Here is a 23,300-nt window from a genome sequence, read left to right on the forward strand (position 1 = left end):
TTTTTAATCATTTTATTTGACGCCCTACGGAAAAGTTGTCTAATACTTTTTTGTAGGTACCCATGAGCTCTACTTCGGAAAAAAGTTTCATTGAAATATATTCACAATTGTAGGAGTTATGGCTGTTTGAAAATTGGACCATTTTTAGGGGGATTTTCTCATTTTGCGAGGTCAAGGACCAACTTTTCGAATATTTTTGCGATTTGTACATATTCTCCATCAAAATACGCGTAGTTTGCTTTTTTAAACATCAAAATCGTCCAATCCGTTCGGAAGTTATGACGTTTTAAAGATTCGCATGAATCATTCGCATGAGACATTTCTGGCCAGAAATTACATTTTCGGTAAGGAATTTTTTTCTCGAAACTGAGTAGGATTTCGGGGGTATGTCTGTTGACCAAAAATGCTTGCAATTGACCCCTGCAACTAAAAATAATTTTTCCAAGACGATTCGAAAGTCTTTTTTTTCACCCAAAAATTTTCAGCACTTATTCGATTTTTTTTTAGCAAATAGTTCTCAACTGACCACCATCCATGAGAAGAGGATGCTAAAATCACGTCCGATTTTTCAGGTCGGTATGGCAGTCAGATTGTAGCACCTTCAGTCGATAATGGAAAACTTTGGTTCGCATGGAATGAAAGTGGGGATAGCGCCGCGGCATGGAAGGAGACCCTCGATTCGTCACTCGTGTTGTAGCGCTGGTGAAGTGCGTATGAATCTTTGTCAGTTGTGCGGGAATTGGCAAGTGTTGAGTGTGCTGTAGAGTCAATCCATCGAAGAAGAAACACAGAGTTTCTCTCCAAACATGGGTGGTAAGTACACGAGTCGTCTGTTATAGGTATTTTTATTTTTTTTCCTCCTAAACACGCCTCGGCTTGTAGGTTACGTTCATTGAGAGTTCATTTGGGGTGTGTGATAAAGTCGCCGGTAACCGGTCTTGACCCAATGACCTTCATACGATTTATATCTAATATGGGCAACGAATAATAACCGTTTACGCGTGAAAACACGTAGGTTTTAGGTTTTATTTCATCGTATCCCCGTAATATGTCTTTACGTACGAAAAAGTTATTTCTTTTGTAACGTTTTTTTCTGTTCATTTACCTTTGAACGTGTGTGCTTGTTTTAATTTATTTTGCAAAGATCGGTGAGATTCGCGCTATGTTTGTGCTGTTCTATTCGAACGCATGCGCGAAACCTTTTTGTTTTGCTTTCTTTTCGAAGAGACGACGCCAATTTAATATTACATCTATACCCAGAGTTATACATTAAGTACATTACGCTTGGTTATGTTTTACAATGAACAAAGTTACACGTTTGAAAACGACTTTGACCAATTTCATCGTCTTTACTTGTAATAAAGTAATATTGCAAACATGCAAGTCTATTTTCGTTAGCGTAACTGGGCAGCCATATTTAAAGTTCTAACATGGTACGCTAGTATAAATACAACGAACTTAATATTTATTCTATAATACTTTTTCCATGTTCTCTGTATTTCAAATTTATAGAAAACGAAGTAGTTGACATTGTTTGCAAAAAAAAAAGTATCGTGCTTTAAGAAATAAAATTAATTTCGTGCTGTATAGCATTTAATTAATTAAGTACATACTTGGAGGATTGGCTCAAGCTTAGGGAGGTATTTTGTGCCTTTTTTTTTATTAGATGCGAGATTCCTCCTGCATAAAATAAGATAACTGTCGGCAGTATTCCTACCGTTTATTCTTAGCCGTCTGGGGGAGAAATTGCGGCTCTTTGCCAAACCCCGTCCGTCTCTTTATGTTTATTTTACACGTGTGGTAAAATTGTCTTATGTTATTAAAAAATGTCTTGCATAAATTCGCTGGCTTGTTCTGCGCGAAGCAAACATGCGTGAACAAAGTATTATAAATAAAAGAATATGTGTTTTGCATATTAATAATAATTACCTTCATTTTATTGTAAATATTTATCCGCGATTTTGAGTAATTACTTTTAAATGGTACATATTACCTAATTGAAGATTTTCGTAATCGGATGATACATATTTCGCTTAATTTCGACTATATTAATTTATGTTTATCGATCAGTGCGGCACGATGATGTAACCGGGAGCGATAAACCCGTGAGAAATTCCACTGAAAAAAATGAAAAATTTAATGTTGACACAACTGAAATGATGCCTCGCTATTCTGCTTGGCGTTTTAATAATTTAACACGCGGGAGAACCGAATGTTCCCCGAATAAAAAACGTGCCGTGCAAGAGCAGAGTTTAATGTCACGCTAAACGGAATTCGTTCGTTCGTTCGTTCGTTCGTATTGTTCGGTGCATTGTACTTGGATCGGTTACTATTTTTATACATAAAGTTCAGTCTTGACCTTCGTCTGGGTTGGGCACGGTAATTCTAGTTTGCGATGTACGGTCTAGACGTGCGACGAACACAGTTGTGTCTTTCGTACGATGCACTGATTCCTAATTAAACACCGGGAATGCAACTGTTGTTTCTTCTATCCTTATTGCCTTAATTCCACGCGTAGCAGGCTTAAAATAGGCACGAAACATGTGGCATTAAAAAGGGACGACAGGATCAAATATTTGAACAATTCTCGTTAATTAACACGTTTCGTATAGAATCGATGCTTGATGACTTTCTGTTCATGCCACATGAATCGTCTGAATACTTGAAGACTGCTAACTAATAAGTACTGTATGTAATAACTTTAATTTCATTTTTCCAACCATAAACACTCTGAAAAAGTGAAAAGATACATCTGTATGATACATATCTGTAGTGTAAATGATAATATACAGCGATATGTTGTTGTTGAATCTAACGTTGAATTTTGACATGGAAAAAGAAAAGTAATAGAATAATTTTAATGCCAGTTGAAAATAACGCGCTACCAAAGAAAGAGATTCCCATTTGATAAAAAGTACAATTACAGTAAGGAATGCTCTTTTAAAATTACAAGCTCGTGTAATCGCCGGTTTATCGTCGTTCTGCCGAGACGATAAGAGTGACGACAATGCTTATTTCGCGTCGCTACTACGAAGAGAAAGTGTCGATTCATAGACGATACATGTGTACTTACGGGATCGTATAAGGAAATCTGGCCAGACTTGGACGACAAGTGCTTGACCTAAGGCAAGAGTATATGAATGCATTTTGTACAAACGCTAGGCTCGGCTGCTATTATAAGCTGGTCGGCTTGTATAAATATAAACCTGTGTGGCACAACGACGACCCGCCGGCACTCTGCCTCTCGGGTTTCGTCTGCGTGTTACAATATACGAGAAGCCGAGTACCGGCGTTTCTCATAGCCAAGATAAATCTTCTTCCTCTTTTTTCTTGCAGATGCGGTTCTTCTGCCAAAATGAAAATTGTTGCAAAGGAAAGTTTCCCGGTTGCAACATTCGATATCTTAACGCATAATCCTTAAGTTGAATTTCTCTCGTTGGCGCTTGAAGCCTGAAACAATAGAACTCTGATAGAATAAATATGTGTGGCACGCGATAAACTGTAAATGATCCCAAGTTAATTTTCTCGGGACTCGATACGACCGAACGAGTTTTCTTTCGGTGAATATCGGTAACAGAAATCCGAGCTTTCTTCCCGCCGCATCTATTCTCTTCCCGAGTTCTTCTCATCTCTCCTCGTTCTACATCTGTGACTCGGTTCCTCTGTTCCTTTGCATTCGTTACATTTAATTTTACCACCGTGCTTGACGCGACCGCCGAGCACTGCGGTGATGTACATATGTACATATGTATATCTAACGAAACAAAATTACTGCATATACATTTTATATTTATTTGATAGTATCGAAAGATAAAAAAAACCATATACGAGATGATGTTTAAAAGTCCGATATATGTAGATAGAAGGAACGATTATTGTCGAGCCGATAAGTGACCGATGTAAACCGATGTAAATTACTTAAATTCCGCAGTATGCAGTGGACAAGCACTAATTGCTGGCTTATAAATAGACCTAGACGAATGTTGAGATATTGAGGCTATATTATCTTCACATTCTGACAGATCGAGCCTCGAAATAATAATAATCTATTTACTGTAAACGGAATAGTTGTACCAGTGACAGTTGATTTCGCGAAAACGATGCTATGTTTATTTTTAATATTTTTTCCTCCATTAAATCAACGTAAAAGATGAATGTTCAATGTACAGTCTCGTCGATTTGTCGTAGATTCAACTATCATTTACTCCGGAACATTTAATTCTTCGCGAAAATAACATTTATGCGATGATTATAACGATCAACCTCGTAAAATGTATGTACCTAACGCGGGAAACGTAACACCTCATTCAATGTCGATACGTACAACGCAACCATGAACAGAAACATGAACGGTACATTTTCAAGGCTCGAGGCTACATGGTATAATTAAACTAGAATTGTTATTGTATATGCGTTAGCTAATTACATGGGATTTCGTAAAACGTCTACATTGTACAATATTGTCTAGAAGGAAATTTGATAAAATGTTAGAGACCTTTCGTATTCCTTCTGATAAATATTATCCACGAGTAATCGCTTGCTTGTCCAATTCGGAAGATATACATATAAATTAAACTACAAGCATAATATTATATTACTATTTCGGGTTCGAGTGAAATTCGTGTTACGAATGCTTTAAAGTTGCGTTATGTGTACAACTCGAACCAGTGCCCAACGTCGTTGAGTTAGCAAAATCGTTTTATTTTGCTAATTCGACGCGTTCTTTCTTGCCGATTATATCCTATCTGGTGGGATATACAGCACAGCAAGTTCAGATAATGACTAAAAATAGAGTTTTATCCAGGAAGACTAGAGCCAAATTTCTCGAGATCTGGTGGCCTCGGTTAGCGAGTAAGCTGCCACGATGACATTCGCGAATTAGAAATAGAAAACGTTATAAATAAGACGCGTTAAATTTCTTTGCTTGCGGAAAGCAAACGCATTTTGATTCGCGCGCTTCGATCCAACTTCTATTTCGAACGTTTCTTTTCGACATTTTATTCGCAGAACTAACGTGCTCCTATTAAATTTTCGAAATATTTTCGAAAACCGGGCTAATTTTTATATGTACAACTACTTTGAACCGAAGCACGAATTGTTACGTTTCCATCGACAATAATCTTTCCGGTATTCGTATTGCTATTATTATTAACCGAGGAACATTCTTAACGTTAGATAATTGTTGGAATGTTATCCTCTGTTTTATGTAATCGCTGGAAACAAATGGTAAATTAAAGTCAATGGCATCGACAGAGTTCAGGGAGTTATCTTTCCTCGACTACTTGTATCAATTGAAAAATGCATTTCAATTGGCGCTATATTGATGATGTAATATCAAAGACAATACAGGAATCAATGTTTCAATGTCTGCCAAGTTAATTTCACTCGTCAGACACAGCATATTAATTAATATGCATTGCGATACGATGAATATCAATGATATCAAGCAACGAGAACTTGATTTATGAACGTGTGCGCGAATAAATATTGGTCAATTAAATGTTTTTTTATGAAACGAGTATACATATAATATACAAATATCGATAGTTTATTGGCATACTTGTGTATATTGTTATCATAAAGGAATTAAAAATTATCGTTATACGTATATTGTTACATAAATTTCAGGATATGCCTGGGTTACACTGGCTACCAATGATGCCTATTCCTTGGGCGCTTTAGTTTTGGCACACTCTTTGCGTCGAGTAGGTACCAAGCATGAATTAGCTGTTTTGGTCACTCCCGGGGTAACAGAAACAATGAGGTGGGTACGCGACTTATTAATAATTTATTTTTAAGTAATCCGTGCTACGTATGCGAATAATTCAAATTTTTCTTTCATCGATTTAGGGAAAAATTGGCAGCAGTATTTTCTCTAGTAACGGAAGTAAATGTGCTCGATTCGAAAGATGAAGCTAATTTGGCACTTTTAGCTAGACCAGAATTGGGTATTACATTTACCAAATTACATTGTTGGAGACTGACTCTATACGATAAATGTGTCTTTCTTGATGCAGATACTCTTGTAAGTGTTTAAGGCAATTGGTAACCAATCTATAACAATATTATACTTTATTCAGATTCCATGATAAATTAGAAAAATTTCTTATTTTTAATTCTTGATACATATACATTAGGTCATCAGGAATTGCGATGAATTATTTGAACGAGAAGAACTGTCTGCTGCCCCTGACGTCGGTTGGCCTGACTGTTTCAATTCTGGTGTATTTGTATACAAACCATCTCAACAAACTTTTGCTTCTATCACTGCATTTGCTGCAAATAAAGGCTCGTTTGATGGCGGTGATCAAGGGTTACTAAACATGTACTTCAGTGATTGGGCCCACAAAGATATTTCGAAACATTTACCGTTTATCTATAATATGTGTTCGACGGCTACCTATTCGTACCTCCCTGCATTCAAACAGTAAGAAAGCCTTATGTTTTTTTTATATTATAGAATAATATCTTCTTATTACGTACGCGTATAAGTTGCGATATCATAATAGCAACACATAAAATAAAGTAATTGCAGATACTCTTGTTTCTCAGATTCGGAAACGATGTTAGAATAATACATTTCATTGGTATTACAAAACCATGGTTACAGTATTTCGATACTCTGACTGGTATTGTTCAACCACCAATGGAATCTGCACATTTACAACCATTATTACAATTATGGTGGAATATATTTTGTGAAAAAGTGCATCCTCACTTATCACCTGTTATGGTAAGTTCAATGAATTACTTTCAGTGTTTAACCAATTATAAATAAGGAAAAGAACACTGTAAATATAATAATTTTTCAAATAACTTTGTACATTTTTTTTTTCTATTTCTTTTTCTTTTTTTTTTCTTGTTTATTGTACGTTATATTAGACTAAGGTTTTACATATCCCAAATAAAATGCAAAAGCAATAAGTCATTGAATTGAAACATAATTTGGAAAAAGGTAAGGTAGTGTGCTTCCATTGCTCTTGTTAGTGTGCCATTCACTTTGCAAAATGTTTTTTTAAACATCGTTAGAAATAGTTTACATATAACAAGCACAGTCACCCACTGTTACATATAAACATGCTTGATGAAGTAGTTAAGATTGTATATATTGCACATATTGAAAAGTATTATTATATAACATATGTATGAAAATTATCATATTGCAGCCAAACTATTATTTCTATTTTGAAAAATTAAACGTATATGCCGACATTCTAAATAATATTCAAAACAAACAAGTAACATTTTCTGACATGATTTATTTTTTGTGGCATTCAAGGTATATTTTTCGTTTTATCGTTGTAGTATAATTTTCAATATTGGTAATAGCTGAAGCGATACAACAAACGATATAAAATGTATATTACAAATTTTCAAGGAATTTCCAAAGTAGCATAGCTAGTAGGACATTTTGAACTTCTTTGATCTTTTTTTTTTTTTTTTCTCTTGTAGATCAGTGTCCATTTTTTTTATTTAGCGCTATTGTATTTACAATATAAACATTTGTAATTTGCAAGTATGTAAATTTCAATACGTGACTCGTGTTAACATATAAACAAACGAATTAATAAAGATGAATGTTGCCAATTTAGTTTGGTATTTGGTACTTTATCAAGTTATGATGATGATGATTATTATTATTAATATGACACAAACTGTATCATTTTTAACCGATTATAGGCGGTTCATCACCTTCAAGAAATTATCCAATTTTTATATAGTACGGGAAAAAATTGAACGATATATAACTTGGATATGTTCAGACATAAAATCATGGAATACTGTCCATTAAATCCGAAATCCGTTAAATCGGAATCCTTTATTGAAATTTTATTGTATTCCATCTTTTGTTAACAGTTCGAAAAAATATAACTAAAACATAATATAATTTACTATAGTAATATTAAATATTTCCCAAATAGTGATTCTGGCATAAGAAAAATGGACACTGTTATATTAGTTTTCTACTAACCAACTGAATGTGCATTTTTCTGTTTTGGCATGATGCTTGCATAGACCACCAGCACATTGGCACCAATTTGGCACGAATTTTCTCCTATGCCTTTTCGCACCCATATTCCAAACAGTCCCCCCACTTACATAGACGTACAAGACAAACCACAGAGTGACTTTTATGTAGAAACACCAGATTTCTCAGAATTTAAAGACCCATGGGAAAATTATCACGTGCAAAGTGATCTAGTTTTTCATAGAAAAGAAGACAATAATGAAACAAAACAGTATTATTCCACAACCGACAGATCTTCATCCATAAATATGTTAAGTGATACATTTAATTCTGTCAAGTCTGTTCATCAGACACATTATGAATCACCACCAGAACATAACAAGGAAGTGCTTTATGAGCAACAATGTAGTGAATATAATACTTCTCATTCACACATCCAACACCATAGCAATCAAGAACAATCTAACCAGTTCATTGGTGAAAGTAAACAAAAACATATGTTTTTTCATTCTGATAATACTTCCATTTTAAACGTTCAATCTGATTACTGGCAAAATCAACAAAATATAGAAAATTATGTACCCGTACATAGTGTACAACATTACTCCAATGAATCTCAAAGTCATGTTGATTATCAACATTCTTGGGGCAATAGCTGCAAATCAGTACCAGAAGAAACAAAAAGACATCAACATGTTAACCACCAACATACTTATCAATATCCTTGCAATGATAATCACGAATTATTTCCAGAAGAAACAACACAACATGAACATGCTTACCAGCATTCTGCAAACAATAGTAATAAATCACTACCAGAAGAAACAAAACAGCATCAACACCATGAATCTTATGTTAATCATCAACATAGTACTCAACATCAAATGTATGATAATGTAACTCATCATCAAGCTACTCAATATTATGAACAAAACAGTCAAACTTTTCATTCCAATGAATATAATGATTTTGAGTCTAAAAAACAAGAACCTTATAATACAAATGAACGTAAACAAGCTACAGAAAATAATATAATTCATCAAAGTAATCTCTTTACCAAACAAAATACTGAACAAGGTGAAGATATAAACATTACAGACGAACGAACTAATACACTGATATCTACTAGCCCTCATCCTGTTTCCAAACCTTGTACAGATATCCACAATGTAGCAACGCAATCTGACCTACACGTAACGGAAGACAGTTCAAATGTAAGTAATTGTTCCCATATACTTCTTTAGATTGCACTAAAGTTAAAAAATGTACTTTATACATGCCTCTTGTAATCTTCTATAGTGGATATTATATAGCCAATATATATTTATTAAGTTACAATTAATCGCATAGATACTTACATAAAATATATATTAAACATATTGTTTGTATAACTAATAGTTTTTGGGACATTACTTGCAGTTTTAATGCAGTTATTTAGTAAAAGTGTTTTTACAAAATGTCTCTAACAATCCTGACAAAATTTATCTACACTTTACATTTATTTAGTATCCTTGGCATTATCCTATAGTTGTACCGATAAACTCAGTAACAGTATTTGCTTGTAGGAAGGAAATTTATAATATCCTCGAATTTTTAACATTATTATTATTATTATCATTGTTATTATTATTATGAGATGTAAGGCATACACGAACTGAGTTTATACTCGAGTTCAAGGCTTCCGGAAGGATGCCGCGTCTATCTTCAACAATTCGCCTTTTTATTATTATTGTTGTTGTTATTATTAATTATTATTGCTGTCATCGTTATTATTATTATTACTACTTTACTAATTTGTGCTAGATTTGTGTGTGTGTGTGTGTGTCACTTTTCTATATGTTTGTGGTATATGCATTTGTATGTATATTATAACAATTTATAAGGTAACTTGTTAAAATAATTGCTAGAAACATATACTGTATTTTAGTCTCACTCTACTACTTTTTAGATGTATTATATTACAAATGAATTAAAAAGAAAGGTATTTTTTTTATTTTTGTAGGCTGGACTTGCTGGTGCCTTGGCTCAAATAACATTGGGTGAACCCAGAAGTGCTGAACAAATTGCATTAGAAGAACATATGCGTAAGCAAAGTTGGGAGCAGGGACAAATCGATTATATGGGTCTTGATAGTTTCGACAATATCTGGAAGAAAATCTGTCAAACCCTTTCTCTTGCACCAACGCGACTACCATCTCCTCCTAAGGTAACTATTTAGCTACTTTTAGTAAAATAGCTATTTAGATAAACGCGTTTATAATTCAATTCACAGGAAACGCAAAAGTCGGCGAAATCAACGACCGATAAGACAATTGAATCTGTTGAGTCTACCGAATCCCTTGGTTCTGTTCAACCTGCTGAGTCTATAGACGAGGTGGATAAAGAAACCGGTATGTGTTCTTATATACTATATTTGCATAGGTATACGTATCACATATATTTTGTGATTATATAGGCTATTTTATAAAATATATCGCATAACTGGGATATAAGTGATTTCTGAGCTGGAAATAAAAAATATAATTTTTGTTTCGGAATATTTGTATATTTCAAATTATACATAATTGAATTCCACACATTTTTTATGTATATGTATGTTACGATTATGACTGCATATCAAAACGAATTCAATGAAAATTTTGAGCATCAATAAAAATGTAAGAAGTTGTAAATTAAAGTGCTGAATAGTGCAAAGCTATTAACTGTTTTCTCGAACACGCTTTGCGATTTTATTTTTCCCCTTTTTTTTAATACAGCATGTGATATTCAAACTGATATTTCATGATAAAACTTTTATGATAGAACGTTAATTTAAAACGAACGCAAATAGTACTCGATACTAAATTGGAAAATTTTAATATAATCTAAAAAACGCGAAAAATATATACTTTTACACAGTTTATGAAGTTTAAGTGTTTGAAACAGGAACAGAGGACAGCAACTAACAGATCCTGGCGCCATAGCATTGCTACGTCTTGTATTGTCGTTTTGCTTTAATGGGGTAAATATTTTAAGAACTCACATCGTCGCAACCGCGATTTTTATAATCATATTTTTAAATAATTTAAAAGTTTGTCGAACGTAACTAAAACAGTAAATAATATACATATTGACATCATTAGGGCAGCATCATTTAATAATAAATCATACCATTCTGTTTTCATTCATTATACGTTAACATTAAATGCCCACATATATAATTTAGTAAATTTTAGACACTTGGTTATTACTAAATTAAAATAATCTATGTCAAATTAATGGCATTTCTCAAAATAAATTATTAAATATTACTAATTTTTAAAATGCTAAATGAATATATTTGTATAGCTTGCTTATGTTTATTTCAAAACAAGAATACTCTACATGTGTGCTTGGTATAACAACTGTGCTGCAAAAAAATCAAACATGTTTGCAATCATCGTGCATGACGTGTTTCTTCGTATCATTATTGTAATACAACATTTCTAATACCTGTATAATATGCTAAAAATATTTTGATTTTATGTTTTATGTGCTTCAAATTAACACAGTGTTTATGGTACATTCATATTAGTATTTAGTGTTATCATGTAGCATTTAATAAGAGCACTTTTTCAGTAATAATTTAAATCATTGTATTCTTCGCATTAGAAGTAGAGAATCTTTTCAAGTACATGTATGTAATAGAAAACAATATTAAGGAGATAGAGTATCACTTATGTGTATATTTTTTAATTTGCACATAATTCTATTTCATAATCCATAATTATTTATACGTTCCCTGCCATGAATGGTAATAGTAATTGAAATCTTTATTGACAGTTGTATGAAAATTTAGATATTAAATTTGTTTAGCAAGGAACGTATTATCAATTTGAATTCCCATAAATTATTACATTTATATACATATAATGTGATTATTTTTTTTATTTAGCTCAAGCAACGATCAGTCATACTGAAGAACAATCTCTAGTTAACAATGTTCCTATAACAGACAATGATAACATAGTATCTAAATTATCCGAGGAGGGTGGAGAATTTATCAATACTACATCATCTTCCGCTGAAAAAAATAAAAACGGACAAACAGTATCAGAAGAAATAAAAGATATTTCTGAAAAATCTACAACAAGATTTGAAAGTGAATCTCATGATATGATTATAGACCCTTTTTCTACACAATCTACGACGCAAACATCTCCTGAAAAACCTGCAGAGGAATTTAGTAAAAGTTTATTGTTAAGAGGAGTACCACGAGAAACAACTATACCCATAGTACCATGTGACTTGGTTCAGTCTTGTTCAATTGGAGAACAGAAAGTTGAATCTTGTAACAAAGATAACGTCAGTTTTATTACTCCGACAGAAGTACTTGCAAGTACTGTAACAAACCTTGAAATTACTATAGATGCACAACAAATAAAACAACCAGATATTCGAGATGAAAAGCATGCAAATGAATTATCAACTGCTTCTGAAGTTCTTACAGTCAGTCCTGTACCAATACAAGTTGCAGAATCTGTTCTTCAAATGGAACCTAAAGAATCTGTGTCAGATTCTCAAACGGTGACCGAAGAAGTTCTTTCCTCTACAATAACACCTGTCCATGAATCTAATGTACTCTGCTTCAAAACAGATTTAGAAAATAAAGTACAAGTTAATGGTTCGACGTCAGCAATTGATTCTGTACCGAACAAGGAGAAATTAAGTTCTGATATTATCGATACCGTTGATAAATTGAGCGAATCGTCTACAAAATCAGCAGAAATTTCACAAATTTTACCTCTTGTAGAACAACTTCAACTTGGAGAAACATCCACATTACCTTTAAGTATGGCCGAAAGCACGGAAACATATACTGATACACATTTACAAGTAACAGAATCGATACAAGAAATCAAAGAATCTGAGAGTTGTACAAAAGAAATAACAGAACCAGTACAAGTAAAAGAAATTGAAAGTTGCACGAAAGAGACAATGGAACAACCAGTACAACAAGTTAAAGAAACCGTTGACAGCACAAAAAAAACAACAGAAGCAATGGACCAGATTAAAAAAACTGAAAGTTGCACAAAAGGGACACCTAAATCTTCTGCAGAGTGTGAAGTAACTAAAACATCACAGTTGAGAGAAAATCCGGTTAGGCCCTCGAGAGCAAAAGAATTGAATGTATCTTCTAAAAGTGTTCCAGAAACTCCACAGGACTTAAAAAGCCAAGAGAAAGCAACCACAAAGAAAGTGGTAAAGAAGACACCGGAGAAATCGGCATCGGAAACAGACCCTGTAGAAACAGCTGAGGGCGATGGTACAGGGAAGAAAGTTGTAAAAAAGGTGGTGAAAAAGGTCGCAAAAAAGTCAAAATTGAAACCGGAAGAGGCACTGGATGATGGTGCAGAAGAATGTAGTTCTCATAGTAAACAAAAGAAGACTGTCAAACTTGTTAAAAAAGGTACAAAGACTTTGCAAACTCCTGATATTGATACAACCGTTTCTGAAACCCCATCGTCTAGTACCTCTGATACTCCAGTTCCGCCTAAAAGAAAAGTAAAAGCTACAGCTACAAAATCAGTTGTTAAGAAGTCAGACGTAGAATAGTAATTACCATAACAGGAACTGACAATAATGATAAAAATACTCTAAGAAAAAGTTTTAAAATTAGGAGCCATAAAAACAATGAAGTAATGAAAGGTGATACTTACTAGTCTCTCCTAATTTTTTATACTTTTAATATGCCTCGAATCGTATCACCCTTAGTTTTGATGTTTGAATGCATTGGAATTTATTAAGCTGCATTATATTCCAATGTCATGTTTTGCTTTGTAATTTATACATATTTTACTATGTGCCCTTTCTAATTAAGTGTCAATGCTAAATAAAGCTTTTATATTTTATCCCTACTTATCTATTTACATATATTCTTTGGAGTAAAACTAATACCATTTAGGTATAGTGCTCTGTAATTACAATTGTATCAATATATTATTTTAATACGTGTCTCGACTAATTTTTCACTCATTTGTTAGCATCAATTTATTTAAAAGCATATACGCAAATAGCTGTGATTGATCATTTTTATGGTATATATAATATACCATGTTGACAAAAGCACATGAAACATTATTTGTTATAAATTATAAAAATATTCCTAAAGAAATGTCGCTAACACTTATGTTGTGGTAATTCACTGTAAAAATTATAAATTTTTTATCTATCAATTTGTATCTTTATATATTTATACATATATATAATATGCAATTATACCATCACACGAATTTCTTGTTTAAAAGATGCCAGGGGTATTAAATTTATTCAAATACACTTGCTAAGATTACAACGTACATTATTTTTTATTTATTACCCGTTTGAAGCTAATCTATTTAAATCTGTGAAAAGAAAAGTTTGAATAATTCAGTAATAAAATTTATTTATACTTTATGCCTTCTTACATTCTTCTTCCCAAAAAATTCCTATCTACAAGCTTCTGGGGATTGGAATTAATTTTTATAATTTTTTCTTTTTTTGCAAACATGGAACTATGCTAATGCTAAAAAATATTTTTACATAGTTTATATAAATTATTTAGTCGTTCAAGAAGCTGATTGAATTTAAATGAAAATTTACGTTTAAGTTTCGTGTTCTCGTTTCGTGATTCGGTTAGACTTTGACTATAAGCAGTCCATGATACGTCTGATAGGCCATGGCGTTTCTAGTATATGTATACATATACATATTTTTTTTTCATTATGGTGGTACTTTGCTTATATGTATGTATGTATGTATGTATGTGCCTATGTAGGTTGAAACGTAAAAATGCCTGGGCAGTCGAGATTCGAAATTGTATGCCATTGACGCGAGAAAGGACTTTAAGCTGTTCAAACCAAGAAGGAAAGGCTCCCATTCATTCGCGTTCTTTATCGATTTTCCAAAGTTGCGTCAAGTGCTGACCTTCGCGAACATGTGGCTCGTACGGGTAGGATATGTCGGCTTTCCCCACCACTCCGTTAAAAGCTAAGGAAGTTCGTCGTTACTAGTATCGCCGTCGATGCACTCAATTATGCCAAATCTAGCCACCACACTGCATACAGCATACAGCAGTCTCGCCTCGCGTCGCCAGTTGTCGCCAGTATGGTCGCTTGTCCAGGTTTTCGTCTGTAAGTGGCGAGTACCGCGGTTCTCGACTAAAGGAATACATACGAAATTATGATTAATCGTAACTGAAGTGAACGAAAATTGGTGTAATGATCAAAGATATGGCTGATGATGAGGCCATACAGGCCACCAACGATGACGCGAGTGAGTGTAAAAGATACGCGGTACAACTTGGTTACTGGTCCGATCCATTTATCAACTTTTTCGTGAAACAAACCGGACGGAAAGCGCCCGAAATCAATCGTGGTTATTATGCCAGAGTAAAGGGCATCGAAGTGTTCGTTGACAAGTTTATTAAGGTACGTGTCGTTGAAATAATTTTTGCGAATTTCGTAATCCCAATTCCAAAATTGGCATAACCTAGAAACATGATAGAAACAATTCGGGATACAGCTGATTTGAGCAGCAAAGGACGTATGCAGTGCGGGAAACCTTGACCTGACCAAGGCCCTGTCCTAATTTTCGCGGACCACCTTTTGCTATGGAACTGCGATATAACACCTGTCACACACTATTCGCACATAAATAATAAATAATTACAACCGGATTATTAATCTTTAGAATAATCACTATTGTACTTTGTACATCGATAATACAAAGAAAATTAAGAATTGTTTTCTTTTCATACTTTAAAAAGTATGATAGAAATTAATTATTAAATTGTAGATATAATACGTGTATACGTTTATATGTATATTTTGATAATAATTGACGTTTATAAAATAAGAATTTTCATGCCCAAAAATAGAATAAAACTTGGTTGAGCCTTTTTAAATAGATTATACGTTATAATTGTACGGTTAAATAAATTTATTTAGGGAAGATTTTTATTTATAACATTAAAATAGTTGTCTGGTGAGAAAGGCCAAATTATAAATTTGGGTGCTGGATTTGATACCCTTTATTGGAGGCTGAAAGATGCAGGAAAGAGCCCAATTAATTTTGTAGAACTTGATTTTCCCAGTGTCACTGCTAGAAAATGCTATCACATTAAAAAGCACAAACAATTGATAGATATGATGAATACAGAAGGTAGAGTGTCAGATGCTATTAATTCTTTAACACTGGCATTTTTCAGAGACAAATTCCTTCATCATTTCCTATCTGTTTTTTTTTATAGATGGGGAAATTAGGTTTTCGACAACAGATCTACACGGTGCCAACTATCACTTAGTAGGAATAGATCTGCGGCACATATCTGAACTTACTAATAAATTATCGCAAGCAGAAGTTAATTTTAATCTGCCAACCATGTTCCTTGCAGAATGTGTCTTAGTGTATGTAGACACTAGCGCAGCTTCTGCATTGTTGAAATGGCTTGCTGCAAAATTTCCAAATAGTATTTTTGTTAATTATGAGCAAGTGAATATGAAAGATAAATTTGGACAAGTTATGTTGTCCAATTTACGTAGTCGTGGGTGTTTGTTGGCTGGAGTGGAAGACTGCGAATCTTTGGAAACCCAACAAAGACGGTACGTATTACATAAATTATTTTTATGTTCTTTGTGTCTAATATTATAAAGTTAATGAACATTATCAAGAGGATTTGAAAATTGTGTATTTCAGCTTTACAATAAATAATTGGGAAGGCTCTAATGCATGGACAATGGTAGAGGTCTATGATTCGCTACCTCAAACTGATCGAAGTCGAATCGAGCGTATAGAAATGTTGGATGAACGAGAGCTTTTGACACAGTTATTGCAACATTATTGCATCTCTGTTGCTTCGAATGGACAAACATTTAAGAATCTGTCTATAGCACAGGGTTAGCCTTCCTAACTCTCGTAAGTTACTCCAGGTAGTAATATTGTATTGTTAAAAAGTATAAACTTGTAAGTACACGTGTGGTAACTAAAGATGCAAAATCATTGTTCATTAATGGAATTAATAAGTGCAAATCTCTAATTCTGGTACGAATTGATAAATCTGTTCGTTTTTATATTTGGTAATGTTAATATTTTCTTTCGTTATAGTGACTTTGTATGTATTTTTCATTATGGGGTGAATATATACAGTGTATATCTACTCAAACAACATTTTTAAGGTGTTACAAAGAAGCAAATTGTAAGTAAACTTGTATAAAACAGATAATTTGGTATAAAAATGTTCAATTTTATTATATTAATTTGAAAACACCATTCTATATTTCCATTTTGGCTATATTTGTATGCTATAAATGTTATAATGTCTGTAATGTAAAAATAATATTGAAGGAAAATATAAAGTTCTTTCCTGTCTTTTGAACTGCTGCTAAACATAAAATAATATTTGAAAGAACAAAACTAGAGTACTGGTTTTTAAAGATATATATTTTTAATATTTTTCATTCATACAACGTTTAATTAATTTTTATGAATTTCATATACTTCCTATAACATTAATCTAGCATTCTATGGTAATCGTTGGTCTGATGTAAACAGACATTAAAGTTTTAATTTTAAAGCATCTGTAAATTTATTTTCTTACGCTGCTTACTATTTTGTACTTAAAAACACTTATCTTTATAGTGTTTGTTATAAATAATTACATTTTTACTAAGTCGTTGTAGACCAAATTAGTATTATAAATCATTGATTGAACCACTACACGTGCAGTTTTCTACAAGCGTGATTATGTAAAATATTAACATGCAACGAAAATAAAATTTTACTTAAATATGAAAAATAGAAAACAGTACATATATTGTGAAAGTCAATATTTGAGTGTATCATTTACGAAAATTCTAGCTAGTTTCGTTCTAATTATTTACATGTACAGAATGGGTTAATTAAAATACAACCAATAGTCACACGTTGCAAGACATTGTAACTTATGCTACTATTAGGATATATAACATGCAATTATTTCTGTATATTTAAAAAAAGAAATGTATATACAGGAAATTGTACTTTCACCATTGTCATCATAAGTAAGTACATTAGGTGGATCTTAAAGTGGTAGTAAAAAATTCTCAGGAAACACACTGTCTGCACATTAATAAGACAACAATATGTGAACTAATTTCATTCGAATGAAATTTCTAACCGACTCATTAAATTGCCAACAGCTTGATTGCTGGATTAATAAAGATTTATTTTCTTATAAAGGAACATCAGGGTTACGATATATGCAAATTAAGAGTAATATGAAAATGGAATTTTTAACAGATGGTGTCAAAAAACTTATCTTCTAATAACAATACAACTATTTGTTGTTTCTATTTCTCCCATCTTTCAATGTGTCAATTATCAATTGACTTTAGCTATATTTTCTGGATTATTCGCGATAATATATTTACCAATATTCTTACAAAGGCTTATTAGACCATAAGACGTAACATTATATAGGAAAAAATACATAAGTGTGTTAAAAAAATTATGAATTCGTATGTTTTCAAAAATAGGATTGCATACCTGGAGTAACAAAAGCTAAAAAAATAATCTAATATTCTATTTTTCTGGAAAGTTATAGATCACGGTTATATCTATCAGTAATAGTAGATTCTTTCCAATTTCGTGTTTTAAGCATTCAGTAATAAAATTGCACTTGATCGTAATAGTTTCATATGACTTTACCTTATTTACTTCAAATAATATCTATTATACATGTTAAATGTTTTAGATAACTGGAAGTTTGAGAGTCAAATTATTCTTGTTAAGTATTTCAAATTGGGGAAAAACACTGCCAATATATAATTCAAAAGTTTTTAAATGTAACATATTGTTAAATGATAGTTGCTTTTGCAAAATTTGAGCTTTAAAATCAAATAACAAGCATTAAGTGTTATTTCTTTGCTATTTTTTATATAATTAAATATAATTAACGATATATCCTTTATAAATTGTTAAGGTTTGCCAATAGTTTGAATCTCAAACTTAAGCCATACCTATCATAATAACGAATTACACGATTCTACGTTTTTGCATGTATTTTATTCTATGCGCAATATTATTACTGTCTCATGGATGCTGTAAAATTTAAACCAACCATACAATGGCTATACAAATATTCTGTGTGCTTCCATGTTATAGACAGATGTAAACTGATCAGAAACTTTATCCTTATTTTTCGTAACATTGTGATATTGTTAACTTGTGCATTTATATATTGCAATTAGAGGAAAGTAATCAAGAGTTAATATTAATTGTAACTTGAAATATTTATGGTACTTGTTTTCTTATATTTCATACCAAAATCTTAAGTGAAAAAGGAATAGTGTAACGGTATCAAAACATCTTAAACTGTCCGATGAAAACAGTATAAGTGAATATGATTCATCTACTGTACAGAGGCGAAAAGTTTGTTAACGGTTCTGATTGTTTATGGTATAATCTTATTTCTATGGACCCACCTTTCCGAGTTTATAATGAGATTATATTATAAATAATCAGACCCGCTAACAAACTTGTCATTTTTGTTCAGTACTTAGATTTAATTTAATTTATTATATAGAAATTACACAAATATCATGTGTATTACTCTATTTCCTAAATACTTATTTTACTATTTCGTGAGGATTAATAAAAAAACAAACAGCATCTACTTTTATGTGTATAATATTATTTATAACGATTTACATACAATATTCTTTGTGTAAAAATACGAAAAATATTAATTATAACTATACATATAATTTTACATAATATTTCAAATATTATGTTATGGATTGCATTGCTCGTTGCTTACTAAAATAGTCTAAAGAAGTTGACAATTTATTTTCAAATAAGAAATTTCCGATTGTTCAACTTCTGTCATGATTTAGGTTAATTCTTTGCAAAATCTAATTGCTTTACGAATTATATTTTGTGCATTATTATAAACCTAGTGGATTTTTTTGAACACATCCACCAACATCGCACATATTCCTCGAAATTTTACTTAATTTGTTAAATACATTTAATTGTTTGCTGGAAGAAACCGCGCTCAAGTTTAAATTTACACGATCGAATGCCTGTAAAAGAATCAACGGCACATTAAATTTGATAACGTGTTTAAGTAATGGTAAAATTAGACGTTAATAAAAACATGTTCTTACTTCGGTACACCAAGCCTGAGCCATAAGAATTTCATGTTCTGCGGTAGGAAGGTTTTTATTTGCAGACACAGTCGCCCTACTTAACACAACGGCCATAGTATACGCGTCAAATGCTACTTGTGCTATTCTGTTGAGAACAAATTGTTCATCCACAATTCCTCGCTCATACTTGATGAGGGTAGATTCTATACTTTCGCCAAAAGCTTCCACACTCTACAAACGATTAAATTGATTCGTAACCAATAGTCGATCGTTACCATATCGAAACATACATTGTAAATCAATACAAACCTTAGCACATAATGTAGCACCTTCTTGCAAACTTGGGTGTACTAAATGTGTGAAATTCGTTGTTGATCCCAGCCCAATTACTCGCGTTGCTCTTTTCGTGGCTTCTTCGAAAATTAATCCCAAGTTAGCTGCAGGATTTTTGAATGCTTTTTGTAATTCATTCAAATGATTTCCTGCATATTGAATTCCGGTAAGCGCGACAAAAAGACGAAGTATATCGTTAGTTCCTTCGAATATTTTAAAGATACGTAAATCTCTTAGAATGCGTTCAAGACCAGTTTCTTTCATGTATCCCATTCCACCCAGTATTTGGATAGCTTCATCGCAAACCCACCACGCAGACTCTGATGCAAAACACTATTTAAAAAAAAAAGTAATATCGCATATAATTTTAACTTTTAAATATAAAAAAAATAGTGTCATATAATTGTTACTTTGTTAAACGAATCATACTTTAGAAATTGCAGCTTCTAAATGGTAATCTTGACTTCCGGCATCCATATTACCGCAAATTGTGTATGCGAGCGATTCGGTTATGTATTGTAACATTGCCATACGACCCAATTTTTCTTGGATGCTTCCGTAATTATCTATCGTGCGTCCAAATTGTACGCGCTGCGTTGCATGTTCAACTGCTTTTTTTATACAAAAACGCATAGTACCAGAAAGAGCAGATACCATGCCAAACCGACCATTATTTAAGATACTCATTGCAACCTGAAACAACACAAAAGTTATTTCTGTAACTTTCTTAAAAAGTTACTTATTAAAGTATCTTTTCGATATCTATCTTCTATTATCAGAAAGAACATTAAACAAGATATAATTGCGATAGTGGGTTTTTTTTTTTTTTAATCAAAATCCGTAGAGTATATTTTCACTCATAATGATTAATATAAATTTTTTTACAATGACCATTACGAAACCAAAAAATAATTCTTTTCGATAATTCAGACACTTTTTTCCTTATTATTCATATGTTCGTAAAAATATCTCTATATATGTATATGTATATATCTAAACCCAATTTAAGTCTGTTATTCAATGAAAATCGCACTGATAGTAAAAAACGTTTATACATCAACATGTTTTACACGAACATCAATACACAAAATTGTCTAAATCGCCGAGAAGGGGAAAATTTCGTGATTTTTAATGAGATCCTCTCAAATAATACCTTAAAACCTTGTCCTTCTTCACTCAAAATATTCTCTGCAGGTATTTTAACATCTTCAAAATGTACTTCCGCTGTGTTACTACATTTAATACCCATTTTCTTCTCTGGTGGTCCGTTTGTTACACCACCGAAAGCTCTCTCGACGATAAAAGCGGTGACCTTATCCTTTGTCACCCCAGTTTTTGGATCTTTCATAGGAACTTGTGCAAAAACAGTCATTATTTCTGCAAAACCGCCATTCGATATCCAAATTTTGCTACCGTTTAAAATATAATGTGATCCATCTGCTGATTTAACCGCGCGACTACGAACCGAACTCGCGTCCGAACCGCAACTTGGTTCTGTGAGACAAAATGCTGCAATCTCTCTGTTACATACTCTTGGCAGATATTTCTCTTTCTGTTTCGGAGTACCAAATAACAGTATACCCTATATATAATAAATAATAAATAATAAATAATAAATAACAAATAATAAATAATAAAATAATACAGTACATAATAAATATACCTTAAATCCTATACTTTGATGCGCGCCTAGCGTAATAGCAATACCTAAATCATGATATCCGCAAATTTCAACAAATCTGCTATATTGAATATTAGATAATCCTAATCCTCCATACTCTTGTGGAACTTGAAGGCCAAATACACCAAGTTCCCACATTGCAGCCATAGTTTTGTCATCTATGGTTGCTGTTTCATCGTTTCTCTGGGGGTCGTTTATTTCCTTTAAATAAAAATTTAAATAAAATTAGATTCGCACGGTAATAACATTAAAGTCACGAGGATTTCTCTCTCTTTCCTGTTCCCTTCATAATTTTTATTACCTCGAAAAACTTCTCTATGGGATCGATTAATAACTTTAACGTATCGGTTTGTTCTTTGTTCAAAAGTTTTGGGAAAGGTAATACTTGGCTTGTTTGTACATGACCACAAAAAATATTCTTAGTAAAGGATGTACTATCTTTTATAACATTATGTTTGTCCATATTTTCCTCTGGAGCATTTTTGATAGCTGCTTGTGTTGACAAACATCTAAAACAATTACAAATACCATAGATGATTCTTCAAAAATATATTATTTGTTGTATAAGTAATGACATATGAATATAACAGATTGTATTAATTTTTATATCATTTCATACATTTATTTTTAACAATATTAAAAGTTTAAACACTTACGGGAACGTAGAATATCACGTGTTTTTTGTTCTTTGACAGTTATCAATTACTTTGAAACAGCTGGGTACGCCAATGTTATTTATGAAAATAGCTCACCTGGCATTTAAGTTGATTTTTTTCAAATTTCCAGATCTCTGCACGACGAAATTTGTAAGTCGCAACATTTTTAAGTTACTGTTAACGCGTACGAGTGCCAAGAGACGCTGTTAAAGGGGCAAATTGATCCGTCAAAGACCGCGGAAGCGATCTAAGGTATCGAGATTGTAAACGTAGGACACGTAACAACCGATTGAACGTATTTGGAAAAGTGGGACAAGGTTCCCCTACTCCGCTTGATCGTTTGTAATATACTCTATCGTTGCGAAAATTAAACTACTTTATAAATGATACGCAGAAAGTGTCTTTTATATAATTATATGTATTTATATGGTTCGTACAGATATCATGCATCAATCTCAGATAAACAACAACTATTGCTTCACTTGAAGATCATTCGGTGACATAGCATGACTTGGCGCGATTAGATAAGTCAGTGC

The 23,300-nt window shown here is 32.4% G+C and overlaps 3 protein-coding genes across 7 annotated transcripts; 2 read left to right on the forward strand and 1 right to left on the reverse strand.

Moving 5' to 3' along the window:
* The first annotated feature begins 635 nt into the window (after positions 1-635).
* Positions 636-13,942, forward strand: Gyg (glycogenin 1). Of its 3 annotated transcripts, none has more exons than XM_076765349.1 (9): positions 636-813; positions 5,629-5,764; positions 5,851-6,025; positions 6,138-6,427; positions 6,553-6,733; positions 8,017-9,183; positions 9,972-10,175; positions 10,242-10,359; positions 11,883-13,942. In XM_076765349.1, the coding sequence occupies exons 1-9, from the start codon at positions 807-809 to the stop codon at positions 13,541-13,543; spliced, it is 3,939 nt and encodes a 1,312-aa protein (XP_076621464.1). In that variant the 5' UTR covers positions 636-806; the 3' UTR covers positions 13,544-13,942. The 3 variants fall into 3 exon arrangements, 2 of the variants coding, with proteins under 2 accessions (XP_076621464.1, XP_076621462.1); XR_013079696.1 differs by lacking the exon at positions 8,017-9,183 and adding an exon at positions 10,895-10,970 and having other exon boundaries at positions 651-813; positions 11,883-12,023; XM_076765347.1 differs by lacking the exon at positions 8,017-9,183 and having other exon boundaries at positions 652-813.
* Positions 13,943-14,907: 965 nt separating this feature from the next.
* On the forward strand, positions 14,908-17,769 carry LOC143341971 (leucine carboxyl methyltransferase 1). Of its 2 annotated transcripts, none has more exons than XM_076765428.1 (5): positions 14,908-15,396; positions 15,946-16,129; positions 16,218-16,569; positions 16,664-16,882; positions 17,072-17,769. In XM_076765428.1, exons 1-4 carry the CDS (start codon positions 15,187-15,189, stop codon positions 16,866-16,868), a joined length of 951 nt encoding a protein of 316 aa, XP_076621543.1. In that variant the 5' UTR covers positions 14,908-15,186; the 3' UTR covers positions 16,869-16,882; positions 17,072-17,769. The 2 variants fall into 2 exon arrangements, with proteins under 2 accessions (XP_076621543.1, XP_076621542.1); XM_076765427.1 differs by having other exon boundaries at positions 14,909-15,396; positions 16,664-16,896.
* Positions 17,770-19,617: 1,848 nt separating this feature from the next.
* Acadvl (Acyl-CoA dehydrogenase very long chain) lies at positions 19,618-23,294 on the reverse strand. Of its 2 annotated transcripts, XM_076765419.1 has the most exons (9): positions 23,246-23,294; positions 22,861-22,914; positions 22,410-22,617; positions 22,091-22,309; positions 21,581-22,009; positions 20,857-21,120; positions 20,404-20,760; positions 20,113-20,325; positions 19,618-20,028 (listed from the first exon to the last, which is right to left on the reverse strand). In XM_076765419.1, exons 3-9 carry the CDS (start codon positions 22,569-22,571, stop codon positions 19,891-19,893), a joined length of 1,782 nt encoding a protein of 593 aa, XP_076621534.1. In that variant the 5' UTR covers positions 22,572-22,617; positions 22,861-22,914; positions 23,246-23,294; the 3' UTR covers positions 19,618-19,890. The 2 variants fall into 2 exon arrangements, with proteins under 2 accessions (XP_076621534.1, XP_076621533.1); XM_076765418.1 differs by lacking the exon at positions 23,246-23,294 and having other exon boundaries at positions 22,861-23,131.
* Positions 23,295-23,300: the final 6 nt, after the last annotated feature.

Source organism: Colletes latitarsis, chromosome 5 (genome assembly GCF_051014445.1).
Source record: "Colletes latitarsis isolate SP2378_abdomen chromosome 5, iyColLati1, whole genome shotgun sequence".
NCBI classification, from domain to species: Eukaryota; Metazoa; Arthropoda; class Insecta; order Hymenoptera; family Colletidae; genus Colletes; species Colletes latitarsis.

Excerpts from the sequence above, each read along its gene's own strand:
- Gyg (XM_076765349.1), top strand. Across the intron at positions 6,428-6,552 it reads TACCTCCCTGCATTCAAACA|ATTCGGAAACGATGTTAGAA; the intron begins GTAAGAAAGCCT and ends CTTGTTTCTCAG. Across the intron at positions 6,734-8,016 it reads CTCACTTATCACCTGTTATG|ACCACCAGCACATTGGCACC; the intron begins GTAAGTTCAATG and ends ATGCTTGCATAG.
- LOC143341971 (XM_076765428.1), top strand. The coding sequence starts at position 15,187 with ATGATCAAAGATATGGCTGATGATGAGGCCATACAGGCCACCAACGAT. Across the intron at positions 16,130-16,217 it reads AGATATGATGAATACAGAAG|ATGGGGAAATTAGGTTTTCG; the intron begins GTAGAGTGTCAG and ends TTTTTTTTATAG. Across the intron at positions 16,570-16,663 it reads TTGGAAACCCAACAAAGACG|CTTTACAATAAATAATTGGG; the intron begins GTACGTATTACA and ends TGTGTATTTCAG.
- Acadvl (XM_076765418.1), bottom strand. The coding sequence starts at position 22,928 with ATGTTGCGACTTACAAATTTCGTCGTGCAGAGATCTGGAAATTTGAAA. Across the intron at positions 21,121-21,580 it reads AAGAAGGACAAGGTTTTAAG|GTTGCAATGAGTATCTTAAA; the intron begins GTATTATTTGAG and ends GTGTTGTTTCAG. Across the intron at positions 20,761-20,856 it reads TAGAAGCTGCAATTTCTAAA|TGTTTTGCATCAGAGTCTGC; the intron begins GTATGATTCGTT and ends TTTTTTAAATAG.